General features: G+C 40.5%; 1 protein-coding gene and 1 long non-coding RNA gene across 6 annotated transcripts in view; both read left to right on the top strand.

Annotated features, from left to right (window-relative positions):
- Positions 1-12116, top strand: part of LOC310744513 — a 294405-nt gene that overhangs the window by 156042 nt on the left and 126247 nt on the right. The window lies entirely within an intron of this gene.
- Positions 1-12116, top strand: part of SMAD2 (SMAD family member 2) — a 39893-nt gene that overhangs the window by 3388 nt on the left and 24389 nt on the right. For 4 of the 5 annotated variants that reach the window (XM_083575766.1, XM_083575762.1, XM_083575763.1 and 1 more), the window contains one exon: positions 9521-9805. In XM_083575766.1, coding sequence (XP_083431892.1) covers positions 9570-9805 — 236 coding nt within the window. In that variant the 5' untranslated portion in view covers positions 9521-9569. Of the gene's footprint in view, positions 1-4533; positions 4725-9520; positions 9806-12116 lie in introns of all 5 variants that reach the window. The other variant, XM_083575764.1, reaches the window with a different exon arrangement.

Raw genomic sequence — 12116 nt, 5'->3', positions numbered from 1 at the left:
CTGACTCACTCTCACAAGTAAATGCTCATGTGAGAGGCCTATTTGGCTGAGCAGTATAATGTCAGAGAAGGGGGCATGTGTGAATTTGCACCTTCTCCAAGCAGTTACTCGCAAGAGCTTAGCTAAAATGACTCTCACTTCAGTATTTGACACCTGTGTATTTTAAAAAGTGTTGTGGAAAGAGGAGGTTATTAGACTAGACTTCTTACTCTGTACTTGATGGGAAGTCTAAATTTGCAATCTTACCAGTCAATTTTACTAGTACTCTTAAATTCCTCAGGTGGCAGTTGTCTATCCAGAGAGCTACTTCAATGAGAAGTTCAATATGAAATTCGTAAGATATTACAAACCCATGCATATAGTCAGTACTATTAGAAGAGATTATTTGGTTCTAAATGAGAGAGAACCATTAAGAGACAATAGTTCGTTCTTACTGATACAGTGAGATTGTCCACATTCCTTTAAATATGTTGTATTTCCAAGGACAAAAAAAAGGTAATTGAGCATTACTGTCTGCATCTATGGTGCATTTAGGCACAATACTGAACAATCTGTATTGGTAGTTTCTGTGGTGCATATTTGCCACTAGTCGTTTAATAGCCTAGTTCATATTGCCAGGTATCAAAGTGTTTTTTGGTAGGAATATTGGCATGTCTGGCTTTGGAAATGTAGTGGTAGTTTAGTAATGTAGCCAAACGCTAGAGGTATTAAACAAATGGTGATGATACGTTTCCCCCCCCCCCAAAAAAAGTTGGCACTGTGTACAGTTACAAATAAATCAAGGGAGTGGCTGTTGGCCCTGACACAGTAGCAATTTGATTGTCATTGATGCATCACCAGTAACAAGGGGGCATTTGTTGTGGCTATCTCTTGTTGGGAAACACAGCCCAAGGCAAGAATGGCAAAGTTCTTCACTTGCAGAGCTGATTTTGCCCAATTAAGCTCTTTGGCGATCCAAGACTTTGTTGTGATGCCCATCACTGCCACCCAGTCCCAGATTTTGGATGAAGAGAATCTGGATCTCCCACTGGCAGATTAGCTTGAACTAATTTTTGCCTGGCTCAACCTATGCTGTTTCCTCAACGAAATTTTGTTAATATGGTGGTTGGACCTTGTCAAATGCTGTGGCAGAGGGGTGGCTTCACACCTGGTAGACACTACTTGAAGCAGGAAATGAGACCTCTCCTTTCATTTCCTGCCTGAAGGGGTGGCTGTCAAGTGGGGTAGGAAAGGAGAAGGTTAAAAACAATATTCTGCCCCATTTGAGCTGTTGCCACCTGCTTATCCCTTATCTATAGTATATCAAGTAATTGCTTATGCATATGGATGCACTTTTTTGAGATGAAAGCTCCTTACATCACATAAGGTGCAATTTATGTTGCTGTAAGTATTCACTTGGCTGCAAAGAGGCTGTATAGAAGTTCAGACTGTTCTGATCTACTAGATGGATCACTCTGGGAAGAAGGGAAGCAGCAGTACAGGATCTCACTAAGCAAACTTGTCATCTGAGTAGAGTTGGGCTTTTGCCACATTTTCTTTGGGAAGGACAGAACATCTGTGCAACCTGTGCAGTGTAGAGTCTAGAGGAGGCGGTGGTTGTCCTTGCCATGTTAAATGAGGCTTCCTCGCTTCATTGTGAGTAATGACATCCCTGAGCACCTGATAACTGCTTTAATCATGTGTTTAGTGTAGTTTCACAATTTCAGCAGACAGCAAGGTGTGTTCACAAGCCACAGTGTTAAGTGTTCACACACGTAGGCCGCCCCTCACATAATACTAAAACTTCAGATTATCAAGGAGATTGATTTGAATTAGTTTTAGGACAAACTAAAGGAAGCACTTTTTCACACAGTTCATTATTAAATTATTGAGTTCCGTACCACGGGATGTAGTGATGGCCCCTAATTCACGTGACTTCTACGAGGATTAAGAGTTACGGTCTTTCAGTAGCTCAGTACTTAAATAGAAGCCCCGCTGGTCGTTCAGGTTCCAAAGAATGTTCGCAAACCGGAACACTCACGTCTGGGTTTGCGGTGTTCGGGAGCCAAAAGGTTCGACTCGCAAGGCGTTTGAGATCCAAGGTATGACTGCATTGTATATCTCTTATGAGTGTTCTCTTTACATGCATTCTTAAATGTAGGCAATGTAGACAACAGAAATGCAGTGCAAAAGGTCAGACTTGCTGTGCATTGAGGTTAGCTGGTGTGGTGACCTGCAGAGGTAATTCCCATCCACCCACCCAGCATGAGGGATAAGCAGTTACAAAGAGAGTTGGTAATCCAACACTAGTTGCAGGACACCAAGTTAGCTATCCCTGTTATGGACTCTGGGCCATACTGAGCTGTTCCAGGGTTCTTTTGCCAGCCTATCCTGTGGGTACAAGTATATTTAGCAGGCCTCTCTATTCCAGTTATTTGAGGGGTTTGGAGGAAGATGGAGGCTGTGTTGGGCTGCATTTATCTCTGCCATCTTAGCAACAGTTGATAAATACTGAATTTCAGGGGTGAAAACCTTCACCCTGCTTGCAAATGGCAATGAACATTTGAGCCTTGTGATGATGGGGGGGGGGAACATCCTCTTGTGTATTGTCACGCCAAGGGGCCAGGATGTGTTAATAGTGTGGAAAGAGGATAGGATGCAGCAGGACCTGTGAATTGTCATTCATGCTGAAGGGAGGAGAGTGAGGAATAAATGTAGATAGGCGAGTGGGGCCATCTATTGCCCTGTGAATAGCATGGTCTGTGCTCTTTAAAAAACTAACAAACTCTTTATTATAGAACTCTGGTTCACAGAGGAAAAAGTCTTTTAAACTTTAAGAGGTTTGCATACAAATGATCTTGCAGTACCAAAAAGATAGTTTCTTTACAGTGTGAGTGTCTGGAGTTATAGAATGCTGACCACTTGCACCTTAGAGTGATGCTCATTATTTTGAGCCAAGTTTCCAATTATGATATGCACCCTAACCTTCCCCTCTCTTATTACCACTGAGAAGTGACTTGAGTACACCAGCTGCGACTTATCTGCTTCTGTTTTCCCCACTATTTCACTCCTAGTTTGCTTTGTTTTCCCACTTCTGAGATAACTGGTTAATGGCCATCCTGGAATTCTTCGCTTTGATAAGAGGCACTGAGAAATATGGGAAATAGACACAAAGTGGTGATAGCATTCTGAACTTGATAATACAGTGTAGTGTAAGTGGATATTCTGTTGGCTAAATGTGAAAAGGCATAAGTTTTACTGTTACACTGTTGGTGAATGATATATGTTTTTATATGTGCTGTAAGCTGCCTAGGATGGCTAGGGAAACCAGCCAGATGGGTAAGGTATAAACAATAAAATTATTGTTACTATTATTATTATTATTATTTTAAAAGAAACCTTAATGGGAGTATCGGAATCTATAACCATGTCTAGGTTCCCTCTCTTATTTCTGGAAAAGTGGCATCTGGATCAAGCATTGTCCTTTAATCATGTGAACAGTGCCTGTAAATCACGCATAGGCAAACTCGGCCCTCCAGATGTTTTGAGACTACAATTCCCATCATCGCTGACCACTGGTCCTGTTACCTAGGGATGATGGGAGTTGTAGTCCCAAAACATCTAGAGGGCCGAGTTTGCCTATGCCTGCTGTAGATGAATGCAGAAAAGTTTATACCAGGTTTTGTACACTGGGCTATTGTTTAAACAGTTTAAGGGTTTTCAGATGTACATTGTATTACCTTATTGGACCATGCATGTAAATTCTGTAATTGGAAGCATCCCTTTAAGGGTTTGACTTGCTAAGTGAGCTGTAAATTCTGCTTTTCAAATTGGATTTAATTACTTATATTCTAAATCCACAAGACAATACCAAAGCTTACTTTGTTAGAATATTTGTAATTGTTGACCTGTTAAACTGAATTGCTGCAAGTCATGAGATAGGATTAGTTGTTCCATGAAGTAGAAAGTAGTTGTGGTATTTGTGATCTCTGGTCGACTACAAGAAATAGAGGTGACTAAAAGTTAAAATAATATTCTTTGAAGTCTGTGGATTGATGAGGCAAATTGTTGACTTCAGTTGTTGGTTTGTTCTGGTTTATAGATACTTGATAAGAATGTCGTTCTGCCCCATAAATGACCAAGAAGTAAAAGTGAACAAATGGTTTCTTTTTTTGACGTACGTTGTGACTATTATAACAAAGGCAGTTTGAACGCTTTGAGAGCACTAGTGAAACCAGTTCCCTTTTTATGCTACTTTCTATTTTTACCCTTCTCTTTCTACATTTTGTGGCTGTGGTCTGCAGATCTGCATGATAGTTTAAGGCCAGCTTTGAAGTACATCAGAAATTATATTTTCTTTATTGTACAAGCCAGAGGTAGCTAACCTGTGACCCTTCGGGTGTTAATTTTAATTTTATTTATTTGTAAAATTTACATTGTAGGTCAGGTCTCAACATATAAAACTACATAAAATGGTATATTGAAAAAAAAAAAATCAGCTAACATTCAGAATTTAATTCTGTATCTAACATTCCTCCATCTGTCCTTCTCCAGTATTCAAAGTTCAAAAGTCCTGGTGCCAAAAACTAACTGTTGTCAGTGCCTGCCTAAAGTTGGGGAAGGAGAGGAATCCACAATCAGGGTTCCACCACTGAGAAGTCCTGTTTTGAGTCTTGCAGCCTGGACTTTATTGGGTGGTGGTACAAACAAAAGGGCCTCCCCAGTGAATTTCGGATTGCCTTCAGGTTGGTACCTATGTGGAAAGCGGCAATTTTATTAGGTGTCAAATAACGGGGGTCAAATAAGTGTTTAATTTTTGTAATACATAGAAGATGGAACTCCCTTGTGAGGTTCTGAGCTCACCTTCCTTGGAGGTTTCTAAGCAGAGGTTGGATGGCCATCTGTCATGGATGCTTTAGCTGAGTTTTCTACGTTGCAGGGGGTTGCACTAGAAAGATGACCGTTTGGATCCCTTCCAGCTCTATGATTTTATGTTTTCCTGCTTCAACAATATTACATAAAATATCATTTTATGTAATTGTATTTTGTATACATTATAAAATTTACAGATAAAAAATGTTCTATTTCCAAACAAAACATTTAAATAGCTACCTTTCTACCAGTAGGACAGCATGGGGGGCCACAGGAAGGAAACAAGGTCGAAAGGGGGCCACAGTCAAAAGGAAGGAGGTTGGGAAACACTGGTCTATAATAATCCAATAAATGTTCTATTTGCTCTTCAGAGTTGGGAGCCCTCATGTTCTGGCAGCTTGAATGATCAAATAATTTTGTCTCTGCTTAGCAGCTGAAGGGTATTTCTGAGCTGCTGAGTCTGCTAAAAGAGAATGCTCCGGCACTATATTCAGCAGGGAGGAAATGCGACTTACGCTGGTAGAATGCCCATGTGGTCAAGGGCTTCTTCTATTCATCTCTTGTTATCCATCCTACAGCATGAAGTTTCTTGTTCCATTTGAGATGTTCTACAAACCTTTCTGTGTGTTTCCCTTATTTCCCAAGATACCAAATTTTACTTTCTAATTGGACCTTCATGGGTTAACTTTGGGTGCTGGAGTTGGGCTAGGGAACCTGAATTCCAGTTCTCCTTGTTCGTAGACCTCACTGGGTTACCTGACTTCACACTGGGTCACACTCTCATGTATCTGAGACGGTTGTTGTGTAAGGATAAGAGAGAAAAATAGGGTAACCCCCATGCACAGTGCCCTTAGCTCAAATAATGAAAAAATATGGCTGTAAATGTGAGACAGCATTAAAGACCTTTTAGTCTTCTTGGGTTATTGGTGGATATGCAATATCTGTGGTCTTGCTATTTCTGCTTTGTATTCCATTGCTGGCTGTTGGAATATGTAACACTGATCAGCGCCTCAAGTGTTTTTAATAGAAATGAGTAATTGCTGTGGTACCTTTTTTTTTGGTTCATTTTAAAGCTGATTAGTTTACTGTCATGACAGGAACTTTCAGTTTTCATTAGATGTTTAACAGACCAAGTAGGTGGATAAATTTTAAAACCAGTCTTCCCAACTTGTTGCCCTTCAGCTATGTGACCACGGTGACTGGGGTTGATGGGATTTGTAGTCAAAAATGACTAGAAGGCACTGAAGGGAGACTGGTCCAGAACATGAGGATTCAACACTGAATCCAGCTTGGCCAGCATCCTGTTTCACTCTTGTGGAAAGTCTGTAAACAGGATCTGAAGGACCCAGGGCCTGGAATTTGCATATAATTCTCATGACTTTAACCATTGATGCACATCCTCCAATTCATTTAACCCCCTTTTAAAAGTAATCTAAGTAAGTGGCAATCAGCACATTATGTGGCTGCAAATTTCATAAATGGGAGTGCTTTGTGAGGAAGTGTTTTCTTTTGTTTGTCCTGAATCTCTGCCCATCAGTTTCATTGGATGAGCCTGTGTTCAAGTAGTAATAAGAGGTGGAAAACGTGTCTTTCTCTACACCATGCACAATTTCTTAAACCTCTCTGATGTCCACCCTCCAATTGCCTTTTTTCTAAACTGGGGTTGGGAGGAGGGAGGGACTCTTTTTTTAGCCAGAGGGCCATGTTTTCTTATGAGGAAGCTTCTGGGGGCCACATGCCAGTGACAAGCTGCTCCGGAAACGAAAAGTAGGTGAAGTAATGGATGTGACTCTTACCTTTGTATAATCATTGAGAAGCATACAGCATATGTGAAGTTTGTATGTGACCAAACTGATGACGGAGGAACGATTTAGTCTTTGAATCAGACAAAGGTTTCATAATCCCAGTTCAAGCCATAGAGAGTCTGAAATGCTTTCCCATTTTATATATACAGCGGTAGCTCAGGATGCGAACAGGATCCGTTCCGGAGCCCCATTCGCATCCTGAATAGAACGTGAGACGCGAGGGCGCGTGCGCTGGTCGTGTTTTGCCGCTTCCGCGCATGCGTGTGACATCATTTTGAGCTTCTGTGCATACGCAAGTGGCAAAACCCAGAAGTAACGTATCCATTACTTCCGGGTTGCCGCGGAGCGCAGCCCGAAAGTGCTCAACCTGAAGCACATTCAACCCAAGGTATGACTGTATGTTCCTATTAATATCCAACTTATAGATGGAACCTGCTCTTCCACAGCACAGGAATGAATGAAAATAGGTTCTTTGAGAATTAATTCCCCAACAGAACGCCTAAATTAGTCTTGACTGGAAAGATAACCATATATTTCCTAATGTTATGGTACTGTTAAACTTGATCCTCATCTTGGTAAAGAATGAATGCAAAGTGCAGTTCCCTTGAAGAAATGAGGCGCTTTGTAGCATTAGCAAGTTGCATCTCTCTTTAAAGTGAGCCTCGGCCGTCTTGCATGTTCTCAGATGCATTATAAATCTAGTATATGGTGTTCATTATAGCTGTGTTAGGGCCTTTATAAACATGTTGATTTTATGTTGGAATTTTAACTGCAGTTTAGTCAGTTCAAGATGCTTTTCATGAGAGCATTTCTTCAAACAGGAAAGCTGTCCCTTTTAATTTTGCTAAGTAGTAGTGTCAGAGCTGAGCTGGTTTTGCTGCTTGGACTTTTTTGCCCCATTTGTCGCCAGTTGAATAGTTGGATAGAACTTAGCACAGTGGATGTAGTTGGCAAAAGAACTGGTTACAAGAAAGGAGTTTCCAACTAAACATCAGAAAGAACTCTCTGACAGTAAGAGCTGTTCGACAGCGGAGTGGACTTCCTTGGGAGGTTGTGGACTCCCATTTGGAACATTTTAAGCAGAGGTTGGAAGGCCATCTGGTATGGATGCTTTAGCTGAGATTCCTGAACAAAGGGTTCCCTTCCGTTCAGCATGCTGCCGGTTTCTCCCAACTTCCATTTTTCCTCACCGTGCTTGTGTAGAGAAGTGCAAGCTGGGGCCTTGCTTGTGTTTCTGTCTTCCTCTTTCGCCCTATTACTGGAGCACTTGCAGGAGAAATAGGGCACAAGCTTGATTTGGCACTGTTTTGTCTAATACCAAGTTCAAGCTTTTCTAGAATCAGCTGCAGCAGCCGAGTAGAAAGAGTCCATTTCTTCCTCAATGTTAGAAAAACAGATTTCCTTCCACCCACCCCTTCTTTTTTTTAAAGATAAAACAAAATTATTAGAAATCTGTTATTTAAAGACATTGCTTTCTTTTACTAAACGGTAAACATCATTTTTACTCTGAATGCACCTGCCCCTGTGTGGTTTTGGGTGATGACAGGAGGTTTCATGCTACAAATGGTTTCTGCAGTCCAATAGAGTGGACGTGCTGGACCCCAATGGCAGGAAGAATAGAGATGTCGCTACAGATCAGACATTCACAAAATCAGACATTCACAAAAACATGTGGTCTTGATCGTGGGAGAGGTGTACCTCTCCTTACACTGAGCTTGGGAGACATAGATGCAAGGTCCCCAGGGCAATCCTCCCCCCCCCCCAATTTTAAGAGGAGGAGGAAAACAGGGAATTGCCATGCTTGCCAAAGGAGTGGTGAAGAAGGATGAGCAATTGCATAATTCTCAGTGCTATACAGCAGAGTTCATATTCTGCAGTTAATTAAACCTTAGTCCTCGGGACTGAATTCTGCATTCTATTTTTGTGTGAATAAACCAGATCTCCATGCTCTATTTAAATCCCAATAGCTGAGGTTTCTCCTGATTTTTTTTGGCAAACAACTAATAAACTCTGAACAGGAGAGATGTGTGAGGAAGGTGTAGAAGCTTGTGGTGTCTTGACACTGCAACCGTTTGCATAGATTGCACATAATCAAATGTAACTGCAGTCATGAAAACCAGAAACTTGTTTTCAGACTTATCCTCATTGATTGAGCTTTGTAATCAGTTAAATGAATACAGAGACTCTGATAATGGACTTTGCTGAGAGTGGCTAGCACATTGCGCTGTGACAAAGCATTATGCACACATTCAGCACTCTCATAGCTGGTCGTGACACAGAAATGTGCAACCTTTTCCCCTATAACTCTTGAGTTTTAGAATTTATTTAAAATGTATAAAAAGAACTTCCCAACATGTATTGGAATCACCAGAAGACACCCTTGTCATACCATTCTAGTATTTTTAACACCAATTCAAAGGAAAAATCTGTCTCCCCTAGTTGCAAAATAGACGTGATAAGCTGAAATTCAGGGAAAGTATTTTATTTATTTCTGCTTAAATCTGTTGCTTGCAGTGATGCATAGGATGTTGCTTGGGAACTTGTTTACAAGGATTGGTGAATTGTAGCAAATCATGCATACATTTTCTAGGGACAACTGAATGATTATGAGTTATGCCTAATTAATGCTTCAGTTCTATGCCCATTTACTGTGGAGTAAGACCTGTCAGAATTGCGTAGACTAAAGCATGCAGAGGGCTCTCTTGCATATCCTCCTGGTTTCAGTTGAAGTTAAGCCTTAGCAAATGGGAATGTGGGTGCTCATTCTTAAAAGAGAAGTACCATGGTCAGAACTGTTTAGATTAGATGAAAGATCAGACAGTGTTCTTCCTTCAAACCTTCTAATAGATTTCTTCTTTCCATAGGTTCTAAAGGGCAGCTAAACCATTGCATAAGTTGAGCCACATCTGGGCCATGTCGTCTATATTACCGTTTACTCCACCTGTTGTGAAGAGACTGTTGGGATGGAAGAAGTCTGCTACTGGTTCAGGAGGTGCTGGTGGGGGTGAGCAGAATGGTCAGGAAGAAAAATGGTGTGAGAAAGCAGTGAAAAGTTTGGTGAAGAAGCTCAAGAAGACAGGACAACTGGATGAGCTTGAAAAAGCAATCACCACTCAAAATTGCAATACAAAATGTGTTACAATACCAAGGTAAGAACTCTATAGATCGGAAACAAATCAGTGCCAAAGCAAACAGCAATTTAAGTCTTAAACTAAATAAAAAGTCCTTCAGCAAGGTATTTAATGGCACAAATACCTTTTTACATGGGTTTACTTTTCTTATTTTGCCTGTATTTTAAGCTAACTACATTTTCTTTTTAAGAAGTAGCTGGGATAGTTATATTGTATTACCTAGATTTCTTGCTCTACCGACATGTGTATTCCTAGAAAGACACATTAACTGACTCTTTCCTTGGTCAACACTTCAGTTCGCTAGCCATGTGTAAATGCCATCCTACAGTTTTATGCACTGGGCTTGCTTCAGTGATATAAAACTGCGTTTTCACAATATGAATGGGTCTTAGTTTGTCTGTTTCGGTTCCAGAATGTCTGCTTGTCCTCTGTTTGGATTTCTGGAACATCCTTCTGGTGCTCTCAGCATAAGAAAGGAAAGCTTCATGTATGGTGAAGTGGAAAGTATTCTTTGCAGCACAGGTATCCACCAGGATCGGATTCCTTCATGACTTCACACATTTTAAAGTTACGCTCACAGCAATCGAAGGTCATAAGTATAACTAAGGTGCAAGCATTGTTAGAATGCAAAGTCCATTATAAAAGGCAGTTATAGAAGCTGGTAGTAGAAAGAAAGTAGAAGAGAAGGAACTGTGTTAGCCCAGATTGAGTAAATTAGTATACAATTTTGTTTAGAGAATTGTTCATCTATATCAGGTATTACTGAGGAAGAGGCACCGTTGATTCTGCAAAGGAATTGTTTCCTCTTTTATATTACAAATTATTTATGGCTGTTAAAAAATGTAGGCAAGATTAATTCATTGATACGGTGTTATTGGATATAGAAAAAGCTCTTTGGAAACATTGTTGCCCTTTTGTTAAAAGGTTAGAAATATGGAAACAAGTGGCAAGTATTCTTCATGGTTGAAGGGTAAATGTGCAGGCAATGACTGATTTATGCACTTCCAATTGACGCGTGATTGCGCATGTGCACACAGCACTGAACCTGAAAATGTCACTAAAAGAATGGAACGCTTTACTTGGGCCCTACCAACACGCGTGGGGGTCTGGAACATAACCCACGCAAAACGAGGATCGCCTGTATATCAGAAGGTGTATTCCTCTTCTAGCGACCCACTCAGTAGTTAAATAGCACTTTAAGGGGTCCAGTAGGCACAGATGCTCATAAGACTGTTAAATCCGGATGCACAATATTTTGCATTTTGATGTGATTTATTACAACTGTTATTTACTGGACAAATTATTTAAATAAAAATTTTAACCTTTAAAATTTTATAAATAAGTGGAGTGGATGATACTGGAGTATGGTAAAATCATGATGAGTGACATAGAAGTTAACTTTAAAACATCCTAGTTTATGGAATTCCACACCATGGGACATCTTGCCATAAGTAGCTTCTCAATAGTAATTATTTATGTTGGGCACAGGTTTGTTAGCCACTACAGGTGTAAGCCAGAAGTATGGCTTCCTTGAAGAGACACTAGCCCAGGCATAGGCAAACTTGGCCCTCCAGATGTTTTGGGACTACAACTCCCGTCATCCCTAGCTAACAGGACCAGTGGTCAGGGATGATGGGAATTGTAGTCCCAAAACATCTGGAGGGCCGAGGTTGCCTATGCCTGGGCTAGACCTATGACTATCCCTAATCAGTTCTTTTGTTCTAAATGTAGACAAGTACAATAATAACCACCAACTACGTTTTCAAAAGAGTAATATAATCCTGTAGGGTGGCATGTTCTTCGAGCTTTCATTTTTATGTGGTCTTAAGACTCCCAATTTAACATATGGGAGTGATCTTGCTTTTTCAAAATTAGAGTTGGCAAAGTCTCCAAAGTCCATGGTGTAGAACAAACTGGATTCAGTCCTTGGACCATATGTTTGACAGCTCTGTGCTTGAGATCTTAGTCTAATTCCTTTGCAAGCAAGTAACCCAAACATCACAAAGTCAATAAAGCTGCTGGCTCATTTGCTTACTTCTATAGAGTTTCTCTGTGTCACCTTCTTCCATGTTTTGCCCTCCTGTTGACACTAGTGGATCATTTGGTAGCTGCAGTTGGAAATTTAATTAATCTTACTCTTGGTTTTCCATTTCTAAATTTAAAAGACAGATTTATGGGACATAATTAGCAGTCATATGGTTCACATCAAGCCATTTGCAGAACTTCAGTCTAACATGGAAAACAAACCAAGGGTTTCAAACGTGGTCACAAACAAGTCATATGCTGTTGCTCAGTGAAGATAAAACACAAAGTTGCTTATTTATCTCCT

Source organism: Podarcis filfolensis (genome assembly GCF_964270895.1).
Source record: "Podarcis filfolensis genome assembly, chromosome: 11".
NCBI lineage: Eukaryota > Metazoa > Chordata > Lepidosauria > Squamata > Lacertidae > Podarcis > Podarcis filfolensis.
This window is presented reverse-complemented; position numbering and strand designations above follow the sequence as displayed.